Raw genomic sequence first — 26,363 nt, 5'->3', positions numbered from 1 at the left:
CGCGTGGCCTCCGATAGCCGACCAGAATGTGCTGCACCAGGCGCATGCGCTGAAATAGCAGCCGACCGTGCTCATTGGGCAGGGTTATCGATATGCGGGATTAAACGCTTCAATCCCTTACGCTCTGCCTCGCCTCAACACACCGTCCAAGGTTTCAGACGGCATGCAGATTTGTGAAACAAACACTGATTTTCGCTCTTGACCAAACGGGTCACTGAATATAAATTGAAGATAACGGAAGGAAAACACTGCGTAGAAAGTCAAAGAAAACGCACTTTCTTTCATACGCCTTTGCACTTAGAAACTCAAGCACACTTCTGGAGTGCTGAGGGAGAAGTCACGGCCGCATAATTCAAGATGTCGCTGGCGCTCGGTAGCACGAGACCATGAAGCTCGAAACGCACTAAAAGGCGTTAAGGTTTATCCACTATGCAAAAGCTCAGCACAAACGTCGCCATCGCAAACTTTCACGTGCTTACCGCGACCAAACGCACCTTCTCATTCGTTCCCGGCTCGCCTGTCCGCGTAAACCCGCAAACGACAGTAAGCTCTCATGCGGCCTGTCTAGTTCGCCTGTGCAGACGTTATTACGAGGCGCAAGCCCCTGGAGTTCCCGGACTTGCTGCATTATGGAGATTGCTCTCCATCCGAAATGCCATACCGCGGCCAACAACCAAAGCTATGGTGATTATGCATGAACACGTGCGCCGGCTCGGATTTGTTGAAATATGCAGCTTCGTGCTGCCCTGCATACTTGCCTCACCACTGGGCAGCTGTTCTCAGGCGACTAGCTTCTTCCGTCACTCTGTTTTTTGTTTTGTTTCATTGTTATCACCGTCGAGAGCGCTTGTGTCGGCGCGACACCGAATGTGGTCACTGCGAAGTATTTTGTGCGTTATTTTTTTTCGTCGTTTCATCCATTCTGATGCGCAAGACAGAGCGTTTGTCGACAGTGAAGAGGCCGCTGTACACTAGAGACTATAGCTGACGTCCGAATGGGTACTGTTTCCGTCATAAGGAGCTTTGATAGGCAGACAGTGCATCAAAAGCTACACCATGAAGCACTGCTCTGGTATATGCATGTGCCCAACGCTCTACTTATTCCCGGAACATGGGGGAGATGTTCCGCCGGGTACCCACCGGATATATACAATTAGTACAAGCTTTCCTCTGGTCTGGTGCTCGGCTTACCTGAAGAGAAATTCCATTCCAAAACAAAAAACAACAGAGCTGTATCAAAAATACAACAAAAATTTTGTAGTTTTGTCCTAACGAGAGATTTTTCTGTTGTTATGTAGTAATCTTCTGTGGTACTATAGTTCTCTCTGTAATACTTTTCTGTAGTGTGTGGTTATGCAGTACTTTTTTGTAGTAAATAAACAGCATTCTGTTGTCACTACAAAAGCTTCTGTTGTTACAAGTTTTTGGTTAAAAGCATTACAAAAAATCTGTTGTGAGGACACAAATTTTCTGTTGTGTTTTTCGACTGGGATGCTTGGGAAATGGGTCGTTGACCGCACTTTGTGAATACCTTGTGTCACGGCGCTATTTGGCCAAAGATGTCCTTGCGCTATAAAAACTCATCATTATATTTGCTCCAGGAAAAAACTGTACTTACCGTAGTTTAGATTCTGACCCTGACGTCAAAGGCTGTGACCAAAGGTAGGCTAACAAGAGGAATGAAGTTTTTTTTTTTTTTCTGGTCTTCAGGACGTTCGTGGAACAGGCAACAGTGAGGGTCAAAAACAGCGCAAAAAAAAAAACACGCGCAGGTCAAGGGTGCTCTGTGTGTTAATTTGCGCTTAATTAGATCTTCAGTGAACAACCAACTAGCTCGAAATGAGTTAAACAGTGAGCAATTGAATACCCATTGTTTGCCGTCGACGTGTTCACGACGTTATAATTAAGGGCACGCACCTACTACGGCCGAAAAAAGTTATCGCTATAGAACCCGATAGGCTTTTCGGCGTGTGCAAATATGAACATATGAGAGCTAGATGCGCGCATAGGAAGGTTGTGTAAGAAAGTGCAGAAGAAACGAAAAAAAAAAGGAACACGGGGAGAAACTACGAACTCCAGGGCTGTCTACAAGTATTGTATATCCTTCGCGCACGTGTCAAATGCAGTGCAGCTCCCTTTCAATAACGTCGCATTATATCGAGACCTGACAACAGCGCCAGCCCGTGGGCGACGGAACAAACACCGTGTGTGACACTGTGCATGTTCTTCGAGTAGGAAAATGGCGCTCATATGTACCTGCCTGCCTGTCTTCGGTTGTGACATGGCACTCGTTTCTACCTTCTTTTACAGGTAAGAGAGGAAGCGAGCTATTGATTTTACGCTACAACGGGCTCCAGCAAGCAGCTTCGAGCATTGACGTACGCAGTGAGGAAACTAAAAGACAAGCTGCAGGCCTATACCGGCGAGAATCGACATTTAAAACGTTTCTGCTGCCTAATATTACAGACAAAAACAGAAGTGATGTGACATTCAGATCACCCGACTCCTTAATAGTGACATTACAGCGTTTCAAGACGGGCCGACGTCTTGTCGTGTATAGAGTTGCGCGGACTCTGTCTGCGAGGTGCCAAACGAGGGACGACCATCGCGGACCACAACCGCAAACAGCGATTAAGCGAACTCCCGTCTGAGAAGTTCTCGCTATTGTTTTATCTGTTCCCTCGCACCGCAAGCTCGATTGTTATTTGCTTCGCTATCCCCTCGTCAGGCCCCAGAATGGCGCAATCCAGCGCCGAACGACCGAGCGCTCTCGCAAAGACAGCTTCGCCCGTCGGCAAATGACGTCAGTCGATCCCATAAACGGTCACGTGACGACGGGGAGCCCGGGTTTTGGTGTGCAACGCGGTGGAGACAGCCGTCTATCCGGCCGTCAGTTAGGGGCAGCTCTATAGCGCTTGCCCTAGCGGCCGCCGGCTGACGACACAGAGAAGGCGATAAGGCTAAGCCCACGTTATTAACGGAGCTGTTTGTTTTCCGGGTCGGTTACGTAACGCTAACTGCTGCGGTTGGCTTTGTACGACTGGCGTCTGCAGACTCGGCTCTGAACGATGAGTTGTCATTTCTTCGCGGGTGTTTCGCAGTGAGCGTTCATTTCGTTGTTTTTCTTAGCGTTCACGCGTGTGCAAAAAAGTTCATTCGGGTGGAATTTGCGTGTCGACGCCCGTTACAAAAGGATTCTGATGTCGTTTGGTCTTCAAGCTATCCTCCTCTCTCACATTTGTTACGGTATATATACAATAAACAAACCATACACACAAAATATAGTTTGCCGTTAGGTGGGCGACCCAAGAAAAAAATTTGCCCTGCCCGCACCGATACAAAAAATACGAAAATAAATAACAGCAGTAAACTTATTCATAGACATTGACGTCAGCAAACGGGTTCGCATATGTCGAAAGTGCCGACGGGATCAGCGCACTTTCACCCTTCGTGCTCGCTGTTCTTGCTTTATGTTACTGCGATAAGATCCCAAAACCACTGCCCCTTTCTTTTTTGAAGAACGGGAAGGGATTAAATAAGCTCGCAGTTTTATTTCAGAGACGAATAAGGTTAAAACTACAGTCATATTAGGAAGCACAGTGTGGCAGTCACGTTCCGATCACAAGAGCATCATTTCTCACAAGCCGAGAATACCGGATGCATTTATTAAGCTTTTTTTTTCATATTTCCCTATTCCCTGCGGGTCACTGGCAGCCTGTAAAGCAAACGGTGCAACATTGTCTCTCCATGGAATTGCGATAAGTTTGCCGCTTTTTTTTTTCCTCCCGGAAACGCTGTCACGTGATCCCTTTCCGGAGGCGGCCGGAGCATCCGGCGCCGCGCCACAATGGCAGGAAAGATGGAAAGGTAACACGAGGCGAACGGCTCGAAGACGTGTCTTGGCCGCTACTACTGAGAGCGGGACCCGGCGCGCACGATTGCGAGCATAGAGTTTCTTACTTTGTCTACAGGGAAAGCTGGCGGCACTGCACCTGAACCTCCATGGGCGCGCAAAGCATCATGGGGCGATGAGCTACTTTGTGCGGGACAGAAGGTTTTTTTCTGGAACACAAAGTGGCTTTACAGAAATGTTACATTCGGTATCCACGGCACCATAGAGTTTCTTACTATTAACTAGAGGGAAAGCTGGCGCCCCGCCTATGTGAGTTTGCATGGAGCTTCTTCGAGACCACCTGCACCACCATGGGCGCTCTAAGCATCATGGGGCGGAGAGCTACCGACTGCAGAACTACAACTTTTGGCCAAAAACTAATGAAAAAACAAACGTTGTTCGACAATCAAGAATGTCCTAACGTTCAATATCTTGTCTATAAATTGCAACAAACGAGCAGAGAAGCACGTAAATCCAACGATTGCCCAAAATCAGTGATGGCTTGCTCTCCTATTGGACAAGCATTGCAGACTACAAAAGCCAATATTTCGGGCTTAACAGGCGTACTTTTAAAAAGAAATATGTTTTTGAAAAAAGTGTTGTCCTTTCAGCATCTTGAAAGGTTTTTTTCACAGCATTTCGGAAAACAAAAACCTTTTATTGGCGTCCTGTGCTGCTGCGTTCTCGCTACTATGGCTTTTGCGCACTACTTCTATGCCGAAGTCGTCTGCGCGCGGAGCGCGCCGTGGATACGGAATGGGACATCTCTGTAAAGCCACTCTGTGTTCCTGAAAAAAAAAACAACCTACTGCCCTGCACCAAGTAGCTCATCTCCCCACGATGCTTTGCGCGCCCATGGAGGTACAGGTGCAGTGCCGCCGGCTTTCCCTCTAGTTAATAGTAAGAAACTCTATGCACGGCGCTCACCGCGCGCAGACGGCTTCGGCGTAAAATTAGTGTGCAAAATCCATAGTACGAAAACGCAACAGCACACGACGCCAATAAAATGTTTTTGTTTTCCGAAATGCTGCGGAAAAACGTTTTAAAATGTTGAAGCGACAACATTTTTTGCAAAAACATATCTTTTTTTAAAAGTGCGCCTGTTAAAAGCACGAAATATTGGCTTTTGTGGTCTGCAATGCTTGGCCGCCAACAGGAGAGCAAGCCATCGCTTATTTTGAGCAAACTTTGCATTCACATGCTTTTCTGCTCGTTTGTTGCGATTTATATACAGGATATTGAATGATAGGACATTCTTGATTATCGAACAACGTTTATCTTCGTATTATTTTTTGGCCAAAAGTTGTAGTTCTGCAGTCGGTAGCTCTCCGCCCCATGATGCTTAGAGCGCCCATGGTGGTACAGGTGGTCTCGAGGAAGCTCCATGCAAACTCCCATAGGCGGGGTGCCAGCTTTTCCTCTAATTAATAGTAACAAACTCTATGATTGCGAGTGACTCACGCTAATAAACACCGAGCGCTATGCGTGCAGCCGAGCGAATTGATGGAGAGGGCGACGAGCACCATTTTGTAAGGTTAGTGCTTCGAAAGAAAAACTGAAAGCAAGAAAGAAAAAAAAAAGGCGGGAAGAGAGGAGGTTAGTCGATGCGTGGCAGTCGGGTCAGAAAATGGCTTAGTGAGGTGCTCGCAACACTGGTACCAGACCCTCGTTCTCCGCTTGGAGGCGCGAAAATCGAAACTTGGTGGCGGCTGCGACGGGGCGCCATGTTTTTGTCATTCATCCACGCACAGACACTCATCCTGTCAGTCCGAATTTCTCCCTATCTCTCTCATTCTTTCGCGCTGCTTTTTTTGTTTTTAACTTGGCGCCGGGCTTGAGCGGAAGACAGAGGTGAAGAGACGATTGGAGAGGGTCACGGGAGTAGTGATCGTTCGAAGTGATGTTCGGAGGATATGTAGAAAACAAACTGGAGCGCACAGCTGTGCCAGTTTCGACCAGTACGGCGCTCCCGAGAGGGCGCTCGTCTCCTAGCAAGCACGCCTCCTCCTCTCCTTGCAACTCCTTCCTCTCTTCCAGACCCGCGGTGGAAGAGAGCGGAGGATAGACACAATAGACGGAAAGAGTAGTCGAACAATTTTTGTCACTTCGTTGTCTCTACAAGGCTGAATAAGGGACAGTTTGAAGCAGACGGTTAACGAGAAAGAGAAGGGGAGGAACACAAGAAGTGAGGAAAGACACTTCGCTAATTTCTTCTGCTTTCTTCCTCCATCCGTGTGGAAGCGGCAGATCTTAACCGAAGAGCAAAAAAAAAAATGCTTGCAAGGTAGTGATCTAAAGGCTTCTCTCTCCCCCCACTGAAGTTGTCAGGAGCCTAAGAGAAAGAGAAAAAGAGAGAGCAAAAGAGGGCGACTTTGATGCTCCCTCTCTTCTTTGTGCGCCGGGAAAGAAGGCGCGCTCTGGAAGAAAGGAGGAGAGGAGCGCGTATATCTTTCTCCTACGCACCGCTATCCCTTCCTCCTCTTCCACACAACGGCGGTGGCGCGCGCGCTCCAAAGAGACGGAGGGTGAGAGATTCTTTTCCCCCTCTGTTCTCTTCGTCGCTTCCCGCGCACGCCGCGCCGGAGTGCTGGAAGACTCGGCGGGTTCGGCAGAGCGGATCCGGCGCCGAGCGGACGAGCAGTGCTGCCAGTGTGAGCGCGCCGGTCGACGCATGAAGACGGACAAGAAGTTCCTCGAGGCCCTGGGCTCGCCTTTCGGCGTCGTCCGCGCCAATGGCGACTACGAGGTGGCCCCGACGGCCGAGAAAGAGGCGCGCGGCGGTGCGGTGCTCGTAGACGACGAGGTGTTGCTCGATGTGGACGCGCTCCCCGCGAAGCCCGAGTCGGGCGCCGGCGCCGACGACCTGGGCTCCAGCGAAGAGGACCTGCCGCTGCGCGGCAACTGGGGCGGCAAGTTGGACTTCATCTTCGGCTGCGTCAGCTACGCTGTCGGACTGGGCAACGTCTGGCGCTTTCCGTACCTGGCCTACGAGAACGGAGGAGGTTAGTACCCGCCTCCCACTCGCATAATTTCTCTGTGCACAGTGCTGTCGCGGTGCGGTCCCTCTGGAGGGCGCTGTGGCTCGCGCGCGCAGATGTGCTCGGTTTTGAACCTGAAAGTGGTGGCTTCATGGCTCAGCGAACGGCGTCCTGCTCGTGCTTATCGCTCCCAAAACTTGAACTATCGCTGTTCGTGTGCGAAGAGTCAGCTAATCGAAGCCAGCTGCCTCCCCGTTTCCCCACCACTATATGGAGATGTTGGGAAGAAAGGGGTGCAAGGGCGAAGCGTTTGCAAGGACACTTAAAATCATGGACTGGTATTCCTTTAGTTCTAACTGTACTGGCATATCGGGGAAGGCGTGTTTGTAAAAACTGGACGAGAAAGCGTTTTCTCCGCTACTAAACGGAGAGCCTCCATACCAGGAATTGTCGCGGCTGTTTTGAGATACACACTTTCGTTGTTGGCACTGTGCCCTGCTTTGTTGTGTCTGTGCTGTGTTGTTAACGTGTCGTACTTCGCATTCTAAGAGGCATTTGCCACCAGCGGGCGTGCCACTACGCTCCGCCGCGGATTGGTACATGCCGCCCCCCCTAGAGGCTACCCTCTTTTAAGCTCCGGCTCAGTTTTTGATGATAGAAGCAGGGGAAAAAAATATTAATTCACAATAGTCTCCGGAGGACGCCTTTTCTTTTTTGGTTTCCCGGGTATTCGACTAAATGGTCGATTTGGCAGTGGCACGTTAGCACTGTTGCGTTGGGTAAGCGCCACTGTGTAAACAAACCGATGCTCGGGAGGAGGAAGGCGCCGACGACGCTGTCTCGGGTCGGGTGAAAGAGCCAGCGGCAGTAAAGCGTTGCTGAAAGCCGCTCCTGCGGTGACAGCGAGCGGATCGATACTGCGCCCCAGTGTGTTCTGGATCTGGAGGGAAGGCACATCGCGCGCTACTTGTCAATGACTGAAACACACGTCACGACATGGCAAACCGACCATTATCGTAACCGCGTCCTCCCTGTCATTGACGGAAGTGAAAACTCAATGCCACGCCGAGATTTTTCCACGTGGGCAACGGCGTCTCCTCCGTCTGGTAACCTGGCATAACCTCCAGATCCAAGGTCTTCCAGACCGCGAGAGGGACAAAGCTGCGGGTGAGGTGGGCAGGAAAAATGAGTTTTTTGTATGTCTCTCGTCTAGGTAAGTCAGGTAGAGGGAGAGTGAGAAGTTGGCTGCTCCGCCGAAATACCGAGCTCGTAGGGAAAGCCGCCGGATCGCGTTTCGGCGCCGGCGTTTGCGCGCGCGCCGGAATACGTGCTCTGCGGAACGGCCCGCCTCCCAGGGTTGTCTGAAGGTCGAAGACGCGGCGCGCGCCGCTCTCGAGTCGGAGCCGCTTCTCGCTTGCTTGGCGGCGCGCCTCCCAAGCTACTCTCTTCTTGTTGCTGCTCGCGCTCTTCTTTGGGGCCCTAGTCTCTCGCGTCCGCTGCGCTCGGGTCTTTCGTTTTCTTGTTCTTGCGGCGACGTGGTGAGCAAAACCTGCTGCTGCTGCTGCCCAGTCTGTCCGTTCCCGTCGTCGTTGTTTTGCGGGCTTTCCCTCCCAAGGTTGATCGTTTGCTATTCTCGTGCCCCCCCCTCCCCTCCCGAATGCACTGCACTGGGCGCCCAGTCCTCCCCGTCTGGCACCGAAAGAGTGATGCCCGGACACCCCTTTCGATGCCCTTTCCCTCTCCACCTAGAATCGGAAAGGAATGCGCTTCGCTATAGAAGCGACGGCAGTGCTTCCGCGGTCGCGAGGACCCGACCGAGGTCGTTACCGTGGCAAGAACGCTCGCACTTCGTGTTTTTGTGCGCTGCGCCTCCACATTTCTTTGCTCCTTCGCCCGGTTGTGTCTGCCGCTTTAATCCGGCAGCTCTTATACCGCCGACGCTATCAATAAATCCCGCACGCGCGCTCAGCCTCGGCCGTCTCCTGAACGGTGGAGTCGACGCTCGTTTCGTAAGGCGGCGGCCGAGATTCGATCGCGAATTCCAGCGTCGGTCGAACGCCTTTGGCACCACGCGACGTCGGCTCAGGCGTGAAGGACCAGTACTGGGCGCAGTGTGTTTCCGGAAGCCGCGTGGTTAATCGCTCTCTATCTTGTGTACAGCCGAAATAAAAACAATGCGGGGCGCGAAACGCCAATCGTTTGAGACGGGCGTAAAACGTGTGTCAGTTTTGCTCGGCGCAGCTGCGAAGAGAGTTCCCGTTCTTTTCTCGTGCCTTCTCTTTCTGTTGCTGTTGCAACTGAACACTTATGCATTACATTTTTTTAATAGATTTTTTACAAAGGGACCCTTAACTTATTGTTAAAGCAACCGCGGCAAAATCTTGCGCTTGCTCGTAGCTTCACCGAAAACTAAAGTGGGGTTAACATTCTAGCAATGCTTAGTGCAACCTGTGCAACATATGTTAATGCATTTACTACGCGAGCTTCGCGACTGCTAAATCTTGCAAATCGTGTTCCCGCTTAACCGCAGTTGAGCTGGTGAGAGACGCCGCGCGTTTTCAAGTTTGCCGCATTGGAACTAGTCACAAGTGCATGGCATCAAAATAGCCTACGGGAACAAGCTAACTGGAAACGCGCATTACATTTGTCGCCTTGTGCGAGTCCCTTTTGAGGAAGGAAAGTGCTTGTCGCAGAGCTGCCGCCACTGCAGGGTATACTTAATACCGTGCACGCCGAGTCTTTTACCTCAACGAGAGGAGAATACTGTGGCCGCTGGCGATAGGGAAAATGATATTTATTTATTTTTACATGCCGCAGCATCGGCGAGGCTATTGCGGAGAAGAAAATAATATTTTCACGGAGGAAAGTAATAGAAATGCCACTGTAAAAACAAGAGACGGTATCTTACAAAAAATCGTGTGAGGTATAGACATACCATTTTCAATTCCAAAGTTCAACAGTCAAGGAAACGAAGCTGTATCTGCACGTATAAGCGTAGCAGTAAAACGAATAACTTTTAAGAGAATGAAAACCCACGAAGGTGAAGGAAAGCCGTTTCACATATGCGCTCTGAGCTGGAAGGTGTGAGATGAGGCCCCGTTGTTGTGCCATGACTAAAATTGTTTCAGAAGCGCGCGAAAAAAAAAAACGGTTTATCTAGCAGCGTTGGCAAAGTGCATGGAAACATTTTCTGTCTGTATAAAAATCTGAGGAAGAGAATATAAACTGAATTCATTGAAACCTGTTCCCAGTAAGGTTTCTTTTCTCTTCTGTTCTGTTCTGTCCGCACTTGGAACAACGCAATAACAGAATCAACGAATAAAGGGATTACATTCCCCTTCGCAAGAACATCGCTCTTTGGAATGGGGGACTTAGCAGAAAATATGCAACATAATGTGCATGCATACAGTCGCGCACGGTATGACCTGCAACGCGTCAGCGGAGACCGCAGTGCGATTCGTGCTTCATAGCGATTTAGTGCACCTTGGCCACCGTGCCCTTGGCACATACTGCATTAGTGCTTGCTCTTTTGATGGGCAGCCAGATGCATAATATTTAACCATCTCCAGCCTCCCACGGTTCCGTGGAGAATCTTCGATTGCATCAGTCATGCTGAAAGTTATACTGTGCGCGATTGTAGTACGTGCGTGCTCTATAGATTAGTGGTCTTGACGAGTGGACACCCGGGCTACACGGGTACGTTCTAATTGAATTTCAGTCTGATGACGTTCAAAACATTTGGAATGGCATTCGGGCTCGACGGACTCCCGCGGTGCTACACGACAATTTCGAAACCTGTTCGAAAGCTCCAGCTCGTTTTCAGTGCACGATAACGTCAGCGGTCGCACTATAGTCCTACAACAACACCGGTACGATTAGTAGCAGCATATCGTTGTCGTGGGACATGTTTCTCAACCCAACGACACCGACAGATCAGACCGGCTCGGCTTGATGCACTCTGGCACGGGTCGGTCCAGTATTGCACTGCCTCCGGGATCGGGCCGGGGCATATTAGCGCGCGCCTTTTCTATCTTTGCTCTCCTATCCTTTACCCCTCTTATTTTCAGCACGCGTCAGCGAGCGTGGCTGGGCTTGAGCCAGTAGCCGTGCACTTTCCTTTTCTTTATTCCTATCAGGAGCAACAGCAACAGCGGATACATTTCACATGTGCATACTTCAACCCTCACTGCCGATAAACGCTTGCTAAATCGTTAAATTTTAATCGCCGACCCCCTTGCCTAGCGGGTCCGCAGTGTTCGGCGCGTGATTTCGGTGGCTGTGGAGAGCGGATTCACAGGTTTTTACGAATGCAAATGGCCATCGGGTGTAGTTTTGACAACTGTGACCTGAAATCGACTATTGCTTACATCGCAGGACGCGCATACAATGAACGGGAAGCGCCGGTGCGAACCATTAGGCGGCCAGCAGCAGTCACCGCCGTCGCTTGTTGTTAACAAATTAGGCCGTTCCAACTGATGCGAATGGTCATCGATCACCATATTGGATAAAGTGATTGAACATCGACTACTGGTCACATCGGTGAAAGCAGGGACAAATAGCGAGATGCGCCGGTCCTGCGTGATGTCAACAACCCGACTATTAAGTGTTTGTCAGGCGGGTGATCGTATTGGCGCTTCTTACCGACTGTCGCGCTTCCCAAGCAACCGCGGGCACAACCGGTACTAAGAAGAAAATTATTTAATAGAACTAAAGTGCACATTGCGTTTTATGTAATACAAACTAGCACTAGCTTTCGTACGCACCGATGTAAACAAGAGTGTGAGTGCAGTGGTCCTCACCGGCGCACTCCTAGGAAATTTCATGCTCACGCGGTAAATGTTCAGTATGTACTATTACATACAACCACTCACTTAGACAGTACACGTGTTATTCGCAGAACAAACAGCAGACGAAAGCAAGCAGCGGATATCGAAGTCAACAGCTATACAGAGCCGAAGCAGTCATTCGACGCGGCTGTGGGCGGGGCGAAGCCATGGCGACGGCTATTGGTCGGTGCGGGCTGTGTTCGCGTTTCGAAGGCATTCCAAAATCTCGAACGTCTCCGCGGAGCTCCGTCGACTCGAATGTCATCTGAACGGAATGCCGTTGAAAAAGTTCGTATAGCAGCGCAAGTTCGTCAGTCGAGTCGAATGACATTCGGTTGGAAGGCATTCGAAACGTCCTTTTAGCAGAGGTATAAAACTTTGTACACCGTTAAAGATGAAAAAAAGGTATTCCAGAGTGTCCCCGGATAAACACCTTTTAGGGTATTCATAAACACCCTTTATCGTATTCATAAACATCCTTTAGGGTACTCATAAGCACCCTTTAAGGTGTTCACACGCTAACACCCTTCAGCATAAAGTCACTGGATAAGAAAACTGATCCAGTGACTTCATGTTAGCCCCGGGACAATAGCGTTGCACCTTCAACGGTGTAAAATTTTTTAGAGCGCAGACGAAATTCATGGTCACGTGATGTTGTTGCTTTTTCTGCAACAATACTTAACGTCCGGAGACAGACAGTTGTCTCATTGTTGCCTCGTCTTTGTGCAGCCTTGTTTTGCACTACCGACGAGACTGACACCGTTCACCCAACTCGCCCAGTTGGCGACCCTTCACATAGCCGCGCGTTCATTTGCCTCATTCTCTGTTGGCTACTCTGCCGAACCTTCGAGATTGCGTGAATTCGCTCCAGTTCCCGGGATGAATAAACAAACAAGGAATGCCGAGGCGAAACACATGCTAGACAGCGGGAGATGTCATCGACGTGACATGCAAACTGCACAGTGCCGAGCGCTTGACCCGCGAATAGTAGGCGGGGACATATTTCCGGCCACCTGCCAGAACTTGTGCCAACGGGCGGCGAGGCCCTGCAACAACGCTAATTACAGTTCACTGACACACACCTCACCGCACTATAGACGATGCGTCGCCCGTATAACCGACGTGCAACTTTTCACTGGAGCAACTCGGCGAGATTATAATAGTATAATCTTCCAATTAATCAATTAACGCTTCAAATGCGGGGTAATATTTTTAAAGCGCATTAGCTGGCAGAAATCCTGTGAGCCAAATGAGCTCTCAGTTGTTGTTAACGCTCTGCGTGCGACTCTTTTGAGGATAGTTTTCGTGGTCAGTTAAGCCTCTCTGAACCGCAGAGAGATACAACTATACTCTCGCTCGAAATGCAAATTACGAAAACTGCATGCCTGAGATGGTCGCAAAGAAAAACAAGAATATTTCTGTAGCGCGAATGCACTGTGACTTAATAAAGAGGATTCGGAGCTTGTCCTTACCGCAGGAATTCGATCTGCATGCTGCGAGCATTCTTAGAAACTTGGAAAATTATTGTCCTGTGCGGCCGGTTTTCCTATTAAGTAGGATTAAACGTCCCGGCTCCCACCTTTTTTTTTTTTTAACTCACCTCCGAGAGTAGAAGTCAACCAACGCGTGGAGTGCCTTTCAGTCGGTTGCGTGACGGCTTCGCTTTTGCTTTTATTTTGCTTTGAGGATTCCGCGAATAAATAGTTTCAGTCGCAGACAGCACAGCCGCGAATTAGGCCCACGGAAATTTAAAAAAAATCCGCCTGAACTCTTTGCTTTCCCAGATCACTCCGCATATTACTACGTATCACTCCGCCGATGGCGCAGCGGCAAGCCGTTACGCGACTGGCTGAAATGCACTCCACGAGTTGGTTTACTCCTCCAACTGGTTAAAGAAAAAAGAAAGGCGGTATCCGGGACGTTTCTTCCGATTAAATAGGGAAATTGGCCGCACATGACAATAATTCGAATTTTCTAAGAATGCTTGCAGCGCGTAGATCGAGTTTCCGTGGTTAATGACGAGCTCAGAATCCTCTTTAGTGCACCTTTAAGCCGTCTTTCCGGCGCCTGCTGAACTCCGAAACTACGTACGAGCGTGAGAGGTTGGTAGTTAATTAATCATTCATATGTGATATCTGTACTTTTCTTCGTAGCTATATGTGTGTAAGTCGACAAGATTTATTAGTGCATAAGTGATTCAGGGAAGGTCTGCTCCTCAAAACGTTTTCCAAGGTCTCTTAAATTGATACGAGGTCATCATGACTTAATAGCCGGATGTAAACGACAAAAAGAGCCTATGCATGGGGCAGCCCTGCGGCTAGATTTCACGAGTTAAAGGCTAACCTTGCCATATTTACGACTTTGCCTTCTTTTTTTGAAATGCAGAAATGCATTCTGCGAATTGCGTGCCAAATTTTCGCAGCACCCCTTTAGCTTCGCAAATGTATTGCTAGCACGTATAAAATCCAGGTCTTAGATTACGTCGATAATACTAAAGAGCATCCATGTTTTTGTACGCGTTCACTGTACGCGCGACCACGCTTAGCGTGCGCTGAATACATGAAGTACGTGCAGAGGTTATCCATGTCATCTATAGGTGAGCAGGGACGAACAGAAAGTAGAGGACACAGAAAGAGATTCTATGGAAATGAAAAAAAGAACAGAGAAAGAGCGGGACATTTCTCCACTAGTCGATCGCAGGGGCAATCGGTGAAGATATATTTTCCGTCGGAGTTGCCGCCCATCGGTTAACGAATGGATCGGCATTTTTTTTTTCTTTTTCTGCGACGCGATGAGGCGTACGGGCACTTCGCTTTCGCCACCACTTCATTTTGGCTCCGATCTTGGCGCCTATTTGCATGGAGATCTCTTACGTGCCGCACCTTAATGCGGACATGTCTCTCTATCTGTTCATCTTTCTCGCTGGCTTTATTCATTGATGCCGGATTGAAACGTGCGCATTCCGGTTCTCCGTCGGCGTTAAAAGAGACGAAAGCTGTAACGTGCGCTGTTGAATTGTCGCGAGCAAGGTTCTCCCGACGCTCGGCCGCTGTACGCAACTCAGGTCTTATCGCATTCAACCATAGAACGGCGCACGCGACGCGGTCTGGGCGGACCAAGGTAGAGTTACCGTGCAGCAAGCTCTAGAGAAGCGCTCTCCGCCTAAACGCCGGTTCCGGCCGCCCCGTGAACAAAAAAAAAAAGCAAGCAAGAATAACAGAGCCCGACTGAATCGCGTAGGTCGCCGCCAGCATGCGTACACGGATAGCGTACGATGCACACATCGCGCCGGATCGACCAGTGAGGGAAGCGGAAAGGGAGGAGAAAGAGTGGGGGAGGTAAAAGGGAGAGAGAGAGGCAGAGAGTGAGCATCAACATGTGCGCCGCTGCTCACATCGTGGCCCAGTCTCATTTATAACTCGGCCCCTTTGTCTGTCACGTGCTTGTTTTCGTTGTGGAGCGCGCACCGCGGCACCTGGCCGTTACACCGCCGACACAACAGGGGGAGGGGAAGAGTGGGGGAGTGGCGAGGGGGTCGTGTACGGCAGCGCGCCCGCATGCCGAGCTTGTCAACAGTTGCGCGCAGCACTGTGTACGCCGAAAGAAGAGTGCACAGCCGCGAAGCCGTGCGTGTCGTAGCCACGAATCTAGATATAACTGTGACTGCATTGATCCTCACCTTAGCCAAAACACGCGATGGTTGAAGAAGGCAATGTCCACACACTACAGCAGTGGGACGAGCCATAAGCATATATTGAAGAAAGTTGACCAGGGAATTTGTCGAGACGTGCGGTCGGTGAGACTGTTCGCGACTCGGCTGTGAAGGAGAGGTCTCGTGTGGCGACGGCGAAATAACGGTGTTCGACAGGTCCGTCTCTAAACGGAAGTACGCGCTGTCTAGTTCCCGCCTCGTCGGTGGTGCACTGAACTAGTCGTGCGCGGCAGATCGCTCGTCGTACGTGTCTGTCCACTCTTAGTTCTTCTGCCATTGATCGATGCCGGGCCAGCCTGCGCCCTCTGTAGGGACGCCGACAACCACGACCGGTGAGGGCGCCGCAGTCAATAACATCTCGGCTGCCTTCCTTGCAAACTCGTCAAGGCCACGGTCGCCTATACTCGCGGTTATACCTAAAACAAGCCGAGACCCGCTCGATAGCGATCGCGGAATGCTGCAGTGTCGGCGACAGTCTGGCTAAGAATTCCCGCCAGACGAGGTCAGAAGGTGGCGCTTCTGTGCGTGTGCCGCAGTTCTTTTTCTTTTCGCCGTAATTACACTAACCGCACCGGCGTGCGTCATGAAGCGGAATTGCTGTCGTTCTTGACCCTGTAACGAGGTATACAAGACTCCACCGCCGCTGAAGAATGTCTAAAAACTGAGCGCCCCTAACAATTTGCGTGATTACAGGGGCTGCGTTTTAAAAGGCGGGAAACCATGCGTGCGTTGCGAGAGAGTATACTTTTTTTTTTTTACCGCGGCGTCGATCGCTTCGCGCTTCGGTACCAGGTGTTTCCTCAGCGTGCGGTGCCTCTAATGGATGTCACTGGAAGCGTCGCGCCCATTAAACCGGACGCGGCGGTTAGAGCAGGCCACTTACACATGTAGTACGCCATGTAGTGCGTGCAAAACCAAATGCTAAAGAGGCGATGGATGCCTGGACATCACAGTGGTTGCCAACGGCCGTCTTTTAGCGAGCATAGCACAAGATGCTGTAGGGCAGAGAGCGCGTATAATTGCTTCACAAGAATGCTCAGGATATCAAGAATTGAAGTGAGCGAAAGTCAGTGACACTCTGCTGCACTGGTGTATACGTACTTGCACATTCGTTACCTTAATTGCTGCGACGTGTAGAAAAAGTGAGTGGAAAAGCCTGGTCGTTGCCTCGTATATGAAACTGCTTGGATAGCCTGGTATACGATCATTACGAGTGATGAGTAAAGATATTGTATATAAGCAGGACATATATAAAAGGCACATAGCAAGTGCTCGAACCAGCAATCGTTATATTGCCTTCTGGCGCTTTGTATAGCTGGCCTACTCGATTAGAAAGAAATATTGACGCATATGTAAGCAAGCTTATATAAGGAGCGGACAGGCAGTAAAACGATCGTCTGCCGGTCAGCGATGTGGCCGCATCTCTCGTTTCTTTGTGCTTACTTAGAGGATTTTTTCTTTCTTTTTATTTTTCTTCGGCGTAAGCCACGTGTGCCATCCAATCTGCATGAACATAATTTTGATGACACTTTGCGCCCATCTGACACAGCTATTGTTCAGAAAGGCGGAACTCCCTGTGCACGGGACGACACGAAGTGCGCCATAGAGTTTTGTGCCAATATTTGCGCTTACAGTGGTACAATTATTGTGGGAAGTAAGGGAGTACGATGCTGGCTTTTAGTTAAGAGCTATTTGGCTGAACTTGATTGTGTATTAAAAGCATTTAATTGGATGCTGAGGATACCTTTCCGAAAGTTGTAAAATGATTAAGGGAGGCAGGCGCTTGTTTATTTGTTTGTTGATGCTTGAGTGTCGTTACAGGGAGGGAGTACAATGCAGCACAATTAAATCTGGAACTTCATAGCGTCATTCGAGTTCCTTCACATCTGTTTCATTAACGTCACGAGACAAATAAGCGTTCCAGATTTCACTGACCTTAAGAAAAAAATGGATAAAGAAAAAACGTCAACACGTGCGTCATAAGGCTCGATTGCTCTGTTTTCTGTGGAATTATCCAGCACGGCAGCCAGTTTTTGAAACTCACAAGTGACAGGACGCATTTTCTGCCTCCAACATCGTAGTTCTGAACTATGAGCTATTGCAGGCGGACGCGGTTGTAAGCTGTTGTAACCTGCAACAATTGAATATCGTTGATTAGTTACAGAATGCCATTAATGCTGACTAGCTCACGGAAGAATTGTCAAGAATAATTGTAATTGCGCAGGTTTTGTGCTGCCTGGAACACCCCGTGCGCACAGATAGCAATACTGATCGCAGGTGTTTCTTTCAGGTCACAGTTTGCAGCTATAAAATTCAGATGCCTGTAAACATGTGTATGGTAAACATTAAAAACAAAACGAAATACGACAGCGTGGGCCCCAAAATCCGACAAAATGTTTTGTCGTCCTGTCGTTATGACAGCTTTTTCTGTAGTATTGCGAAGTAGTCTGTTGTCGGGAAAGAGCTGGCTCTGTCGTTACGACAGGGGACTACACAATACTACAGGAGAGTCTGTTGTGACGACAAGAATTTCTGTCCTGAGGTCCCAAAATACTACAGGAAAATCTATTGTGATCTGTTTTTTTTTTTATAGGGATAGGGTAAACGGTCATGACAATTTACGTTGGCGAAAATTTGCAAGCAGAGGCTTATCTACAGTAACCCAGACTTAACGACATATATCCAATATGGGGGCTGTACTTGCGTTGACGCAGCATTGCCTTGCACTTGGCAACTGAGTGCCCGACGTGTTTCGTTTTAGTACCTGCTTTTTTACAGCGTTTATTTAAAACACCGTAACTCCTGAAATGTGCTTGTAACAAATTAAAACTCTCGTTCGGCGCCGTACATGTCTCTGGCACTTGCAGTGACTTGCCACCGATGTTCGGAGAGCAGATATGAGTAGACTCCTTGAAGAACACTGCACGCCTAGCCTTTAGGTCAGAATGCAACATGCTTTCTGCAGACTTGCAAATACTTTACGTATCGCGCCATTTTCCGGTGGTTAGTGTGCTTTGTTTTGTTTTCAAACCTCAATTGGATGTCTAATCGGTTGCATATCACGAAGGTATATGAAAAGAGCGATGTGCTGATGTTCAAAAGTGCGCGCAAATCGTGAACCTCTGTTGTTTCTCCGTCGTTCTCTGTTCTCTTTTGTTCATCAGTGCAGCCCGCGTCATGTCCTCGTAATTGCTTTGAAAAGTTCACCCAGCTGCTATTAAGCTCGGAGCGCTGCTGCAGGGATGCACCGTAGCTGGCTGCATTTATATTTCTACATAACGTTCGTTATCCTGAAGGACAGAATGCAGCTGTCGTTCCGCAGACTATGAAACGAGGTCGCGCCGAGTTTCGTAGTGGCTCGCATTTTTAGAGGGCATGCTTCACGAAAGTTTGGTACTTAGCGGGGAATCGCCTTGATCGTCGGACGTCCATCCTGCATAGAGAAATAAAAGGACATTAATGTCAGCCAGTGCATCGCTTGTGACGCGGTCAGTGCCCTGCTGGGATCAGCCATCTTTAAACGCAGATGGCGAACCAGTAAAGGAATAGAATATAAATAGAACAAGTGCTCGTAAAACTCAACGCTGAGTCAACATTGTCCGTCAGTTTCACGACGTTGTCGTTATTTGTAGTGGCCTCGAATACACGGCACGATAAATATGTATATATATACCACAAGGTTAACTAGTCGCGCAGTGCAGTGAAGAAGTCAATACTTACTTAGACGAAAATATAGGAAATAATGGTTGGTGAAACGCAAAGAAAAAAAGAACGATCAACAGGGATACGAACGCCCGGATTAGAGCAAACCAAAAGCAGCACCTCCGCTATTCGAGAACGGAATAAGAAAGGGTGAACAAGAAAGAGAAAGGCAGAATAAACACTTAGCTTAAAGGAGTGGAGACGCCAAATATTTCGGGGTGAGATTTTTCTGAAATGATGCGTACGACTCGCCGCGTGGAATTCGTCAGCGCTCAATAAATAATTTGTAATTGACTTTTTTCTTTTCTTCTGCCGTTTCAGTTTCGGTTTCTGTTGGCAGGCGATGGTTGCCTGCGACCTGGAAACTGTATTTTGACGGCTGTAATGCGGAAACCAAACCCACGTGGAAGAATAAAATGAAATATAAGTGAAGGACTGAGCGTACGCGAAGTTCACGTGGTTTTTCACTTTTACTAATGTCGTACACATCATTCGAGAACAAAAATATACAGCAAAATTTTGGTGTCTCGATCCCTTGAATATAATAGCCTTCAAGGGACCTCGGTGAACTTGAATACAGCGGAGCGAACGGCCGCCCGTGTTTGTGCGAATAAAATGACATCTCTCTCTCTCTGTATATATCATTTTTCAAAAGTCATCCAGTTGAGTGTTCCAACATCGCTTTGTTGTTCCCAGTTCGTTCACGGACGCTCGGGTGTCTGGACGGTGCGTAACAGCCGTTCTGCAGCTGCTGTCCTGGCATGTCTCTGCACAAATGTCTAGCGCTCTGCAAAAGCAACGCGAAGCGAAGGAGAGCAGATCGGAAGATAAGAGGAGGCAAACGTGACACGGTGCACTCAGGCGCAAAAAACTTGTGGTGAAGTGATACAACCTGTCAGAACACGATTTCTCTTTTATTTTCTTTTAATCTGATTAAAAACAAAATGTTGTTTGTGACCTTTGCTAGGAACAGGAAAACAGAATGGATACTGCGCCATTTCCTTTCCCCCAAAAAACCAATTATTATTATTATTATTAATGGTCCACGCGTATAAGAGCGCGCAAGGTGACGTTCAAAGCAGTCGGTAAATCAAGATCACTCACTAACGCGAGAGTCTTGGCGGCTGGTTTTTCGTATACGTGCCACTCGCAGTCACATCGCTTCCGCAGTTAGTATCGCGTTGGTGCACGAAGTGTAACGAAAGAGATAATCGCTGTGCCCCATTCTCTTCTTGTTCAACATTACCCTTACCTGTAGTGTTTCCGTTCAGTTCATGCTCATTGTGCGCACTGGCTTTTCTTGCTTATCTGCCTGTCTGCTCTTGTTACGAGATAATAGGCCAACATCTCTCCTTATTTTCTTCCCTTTCTTGAGGCTTGCGTTTCATTATGGGAGTAATAATACAACACATCAGGGAAGACTTCGTTATTTAGGTTGTGAGCTGGAGCGCTACCTCCCAGATCAATTACCTGTTTAGCCGTAGTAGGGAATGCGCAGGCTTCAGACTCTGAGAACAGGTTCGCTGGAGTTATCTGTGAGAGAAAATTACTCGGGAAGAATTTACTGCGAGTACAAACACGCACACATACTAGTTATAACTAGTTATAGCTTAGCTTAGTTATAACTTCTGGCACTTAGTTCCATTGGTCCTTTTGAACCATTGGCTTCCTGCGTATCCGCTATAGGTGTACAGGTTAATCCAGCACAAATAAATCCTATTTGCAAAGTTTGCGGGCATAACATGCGTAACGGACGTTGCGAGAGTGTGGTTCAAGATATGTTGAGTAGTAACATGCGCACTGCACTTAGGCGCAGGATGCCCAATGTTTATCTCACAACACTGTTCACAGTGCACGTCGCTTCGTTCCATGCACAACGTTCACTGCCTAGAAAAGCATTCCAATAGAATCGCTGCCGTGTAGAAGCAAAAACGATAACGTTGTTGTTGTTGCCTCAAACGTTTTCTGCACAGCGGTTCTGCCATGCGTTTTACGGATCTTGAACCTCGCGAAAGTTGTGAAAAGAAGCCTGCCGGGAGAGCGTCCCAGTCACGCTCTCTAAATAGCCTTTGTGCTCACGGGTGTCAAGGCCTACCCGAGCTTAAGACGAGTTGCTCGAAAAACGCCACGTGCTACCACGGCGCATTCCAGGACAGCGCCGGCTTCAAGCGTGGCAACAAATAGTTATGTTCTGAGTGGCATGTGGCGACGCCAAACGGACTGAAAAGGAACAAAAAAAGGCGCCATGCTCGCAGCTGGCGGCAGGCTGCAACCATACATCGAAACGGGCCGAATTCTGTTGATGATTCTCCGCCGAGCACGTCGTTTCGCTGTCTGTGAGCCTGACATGTGGCTGCGCGTAGCTTTTTACGCCGGAAAGATGTCGCCACTGTTAGGATAATAATAATAATAATAATTGGTTTTGGGGGGAAAGGAAATGGCGCAGTATCTGTCTCATATATATCGTTGGACACCTGAACCGCGCCGTCAAGGAAGGGATAAAGGAGGGAGTGAAAGAAGAAAGGAAGAGAGAGGTGCCGTAGTGGAGGGCTGCGGAATAATTTCGACCACCTGGGGATCTTTAACGTGCACTGACATCGCACAGCACACGGGCGCCTTAGCGTTTTTCCTCCATAAAAACGCAGCCGCCACTGTTAGGAGGAGTATCAAGATCAACACACACTGCTCGCGCCGCGAGACCGGTCGCTACCGGATGTGACGTCGCTCGTGTGGCAGAGGAAAGCGCGCAGGCCTAGAGATATTTGTAGGTAATGGGAAAAAAACTCACCGGATGTCCTGACGACGTCACCTGCAAGCTGTCGGCGATAGTTTACAAACGGGCTGAGCTGTAATGAAACGCTTCAGCAATATGAGACATGCAAGAAAGGGCGGGAAATTGAATAACAGAGAGCGCGGAAGAGGCGTAGGATAGCCACGTTGATGTAAATTAAGCCAAAGTTGACAGTCTTTGATGCGTAAAAAGAAAAAAAAAACAGCCGTACAGGTCGCGCTGTTCTTTTTAAAGTCATAGAAAGCTTCCAGCTTTTTGCGTCGGCTGAAAATCAGCGAGACTGAAAGAGGAATAAAAAGCGGAAACAGGCGAGCGAGATCTATCAGAGCAGCATCCGGTTTCAAAAAACGGGGTAAACAGGATAAAGATAAAGACTGCGCGAAGGAAGCGTATTCCACAGTTGCCCGAAAGTTGCATCACGCGGAACGTTCGAAGAGACGCGGAACGAGCCTAGTCGTACTTTTTATATCGGGCGTTACCGACAGCAGCTTGTAGAGCAAGAAAATCTCCGACGGAATCGCTGCTGCGATGGACGCACGCAGAATGCGTACGTTATTAAGTGGCGCGGAAGGAATCCGTGACATTATTTCGGCATATGGTAGAAATAACTGTTAATCGTCGTCGATTGGTCAGGCATTACCGTGTGAGGCGGTGTGTACATTCAACTGTGAAACGGGCACGGCAATAATTCAGTGTGCGTCAAAAATGTACAGTCCTTCACAAGCGTTGAGAAGACATAACCCACACCCCACTCTGTACACCCACACCTATGCCGACCGCTACTCCTATGCGTGCAAGATTTGAAACAAACCCGAAAACGTAACCCACATTCGGTGGTTCTGTGGGCGTTTCCGCAAAATATCAACCCCACAGCATGGAGCAGTGGCAGGCACTGATGCGCAGCTCTATACCTGCCGTTCAACCGGCGGTATTCACCATCCTGCCTACTTTCACCCTAATAATATAGTCTCAATCAATCAATTAATCAATCAATCAATCAATAAATTCACTGTAGACGTCACTAGAGTTCGGACGCTCGCGCCGCACATGGCACCGATTCTTTGCATAAACACTTTCGCTTTTGTTAAGTTCCTCCTGAGTCATTGGAGCGCGCTACAGCATCCCCAGCACAGTTGCGGTAGGCTGACGACCGCAGTCAGCCGTGAACTTTTGTTATGTGCTGCAGCTGCACTATACATAGGCTGTGAATGGCTGAAGGTCGACGTTTCATCGAGGACTCACATCGTTGCGTATGTGGCCGAAATTCCGAGCTAAATTTTCGGGCACTATACGTATTGACTTGTTAGTCTCTGCAATTTGTACCGATCCTAGCTACACGATTCTTCTGCCCGCCTGAGGTAATTTGATAGCTTGTGTTTTCGTGAAGAGCAATTTGTTTTCTAGTCGCGTGCCCCATCTTCCCTGCCTCATTGTTCGACGCGAGATCTGTCTCGGCTCTTGCAGTGTCGTGGCGCAAGCGGAAAAGTCGGAACGTTTCTGCGGTGCCACAGGAACAGTTTGTCGGGGCAACGTCCGTTCATCGCGGTTCGAGGGGCATCGAAGCGAGCTTCTAGTTGCAGCTTCTTATCCAGAAGCTTGTCAAGTGCACAGCTCGATCGGGCGACGTTAATACGCACCGCGTGGCCCAGTTTCTCGCTCAAGGGGAGTTCTCGCATTTCACTCAAGGGGACATATCTTAACTCACTATCACTTTTCATCGAGGGCTCCTTTCTCTAGAGCTATAGAAGGGAACTCCGAGAACCTGAGCAGGGCAGAATTCCTCTTAACATTTCTTCTTTTGATTGGTGAGTTTTCTTCATTGTGTTTTAGGCCCGTCTCCTTTCTCGTCCACTGTGCAGTTGAAAGGCGTTCTATCAAATGTCAGACCAACCGCGCGGCATTTTTCAGAGGCTGTTCTTATCGCGTCCCGCTCTTTTCAACCTTGAAACATGAGCTGTAGCGACGAAGCGTAATGAAAAGTCATCGGCTTCTATAGCCCGTTAATCCTCTCTCTCCTGGCAGCGGCGAGCATGTTCCACTTATAGAGCCGTTGCCCAACCGTACGGTGCGTGTTGATGGACAGTGGATTTTTCATATTGCCCCACAAAAATGCTCCGAGTTCCGCGGCAGTGTTGGTGGGACAGGATGACCTTATAAGCGCACAGGAGTGCGTCGAAGATCATTTATACAGACTTTACAGAATTAAAAAAAAATAGGTTTCTTGAGTCGGAAGCGCACTTTTTTCGGCATAGTATTGTCAGCGGTGTAGTTCATCCGAATACAGCTAATACTTGCCAACTAGCGGGCTAGTTAACTAATATTGAATAGTTAACTTTTTAACTATTACTGTTAGGCTCATGTATTTTTGAGAGGCGTGCAACCTACCGTAAGTAATATCGATATCAGTTTTTTTTTCTAAATTTCCAAAACGGGATTACCCTCGGCGCTGTGGCCCAACTTTGGCTATTTCGATGAGTTACGTACACTGGAGAGGATGCTTTGCCTGCAAGCTTCTCGTAAGCGCATGTATTTTGGCGCGATGTAGCCAGAATTTGTTGGGCAACAGCACCGAGCGTAACAGCGTTTTTGAAATTCTAAAAACTGATATGGATATTACTTACGGTGGGCAACAGGCCTCACAGTAGTTAAGGAGCCTAACGGTAATAGTTAAAATGTTAACTATTTAATATTAGTTAACCATTCTGCTAATTGGCACGTCCTAGCTGCATTCTGATGAACAACACCGCTGACGATGCTATACAAAAAAAAAAACACGCTCTTCTAACCCAAAATCCGTTTTTTAAAAATTGTGTAAGTTGTTACGTGAAACATCCTGTATATATAAGCGTCGCATCGAGCTGTCACCACACTCGCCGCATTTAGTGCGGGGCAGAAATTGACCAGGCTTTCCTTGGTACTTCGTTACCTTGGCTACCTGAGTACGGTTTAAAGGAACGCTGCGTACAATTTCCTTTAATTATTTTTGGTCGCAAAAATTTATTTTCCGGCTCTTCTGGTACATTGACCTTTGTACGGCAGCAAAAGACGAATTTATGGTTGAGAAAATAGAATTTAATAATTTTGCCGCCACTGGATTCAAACTTGTGACGCATACACCGAGAAGGACTGGTTGCCAGCGTTTTGAACTGCAGGCCCTGTGACATAGCCTCTGGGATTCGCGCTCACAAATTGGTGTAGACGCATGCAAAATGCTTGCTAAATCGACCGGTGATGGCGACGCGACACCTTTATTGAACGTATTGAAGGCCTGTTTTCGGTTAAAGTAGTCTCTTTTGTGATTAGAAGTTAGAGCTCAGTATAGCGATTTAGGGCAACTTCAGTTTATCCACCGTGTCCCTTCAACTGTACACAACGCAGCGTTAAAGCGGGGTGAACGTTATACCGAACGGTGTTGCAAATCTGTCCTCCCTATTAATTCTGTGCATGCATGCCATACATTTGGGGGACCGAGGCTTAGTGCCAACCTTTCGTATTTATAACGCCTGGTGATAATCAGAGCAGCAAGTTTAGAGGTGTGACTGAACTGCAGGCATAGGTGTGGTTCACTGTTCTCAGTAACGCCCAATCAGAGCTCTAGAAGCGAAGTTGTGGTTATGAGGTCATCGAAAGGCGACAGTGTCACGTGGTATAGCTGAAGCTACTCCAAGCGCGTCGCCTCTCTGTTTCGGTCGAGATCTCAACAAGTATAAGGATAGAAGGGGAGGGAAGACCTGCGGCCTGAGGTAAATATGGAACAGGGGACCCGCTCCTCTCGCCCGAACTCTGGGCCCTCCCCCTTCTTGTGAAGCGCGCTCTATTTACTGCAGCGACGCTGGAAATATCCGGGCTGCGGGGAGAGGGAAACACGGAGCCAGCCACTCCTGGGAAAACCTCTGGTCGAGAAGAGGCTTAAAAACAAGAACAAACAAAAAACCTGCGGCAACGCAAGAAACAGGCCAGAACCTGGAAAGAGAAATCTCAGTGCCCCACCCCCGTGCGTGGGATCCTGACGTCAGCTCCAGCACTGTGCTGAGACAGCTGACGAAAAGTACAACCGGCTGCGCGTGGGAAGCATCAACAGCTGTAAACAAAGAGCGGGCACTTAGCACTCGCTGAGTAAACGGTATTGCTGCGCCTGCGCACTACTTTCACCTTTGCGTCTTCTGTCGTCGCTCACCCCGAGGCCTGCTTAGTTTTTTTTTTTGTCCTTAAACGTTAAGTGCTCGTGGGTGGCATCAAGCGGTTTCCAGCCAAGTATTGGGGTAGCCTGGCCAAGTCTTCCATGTCGTGTGCCGATGACGGTCCCTCATCGGTCATCAGGCAGTCAAGCGTAGAGACGGAGCAGGGAGTCTCTAGGAGTAACCGGAAGAGGTTTGACGCGCCTACCCTGTTGGGAGAGGGGTTGAGTGAAAGGAGGGAGAGAGTGAGGGAAGCAAGGGTCAAGACGAGAAAAGAAGTGAGA

At 48.8% G+C, this 26,363-nt stretch overlaps 1 protein-coding gene across 2 annotated transcripts in view; it reads left to right on the top strand.

The window, feature by feature from the left end:
* The first annotated feature begins 6,461 nt into the window (after positions 1–6,461).
* LOC144099294 (sodium- and chloride-dependent GABA transporter 1-like) overlaps positions 6,462–26,363 on the top strand; it is a 54,330-nt gene continuing 34,428 nt past the window's right edge. Inside the window, exon 1 of one of the 2 annotated variants that reach the window (XM_077632481.1) lies at positions 6,462–6,894. In XM_077632481.1, the coding sequence (XP_077488607.1) occupies positions 6,564–6,894 (331 nt within the window). In that variant the 5' untranslated portion in view covers positions 6,462–6,563. The remainder of the gene's footprint in view (positions 6,895–26,363) is intronic. The other variant, XM_077632482.1, reaches the window with a different exon arrangement.

The sequence above is a fragment of the Amblyomma americanum genome, chromosome 7 (assembly GCF_052857255.1).
Source record: "Amblyomma americanum isolate KBUSLIRL-KWMA chromosome 7, ASM5285725v1, whole genome shotgun sequence".
NCBI lineage: Eukaryota > Metazoa > Arthropoda > Arachnida > Ixodida > Ixodidae > Amblyomma > Amblyomma americanum.
Note: the sequence above shows the minus strand (reverse complement) of the source record. Positions and strands in the feature narration are given on the sequence as shown.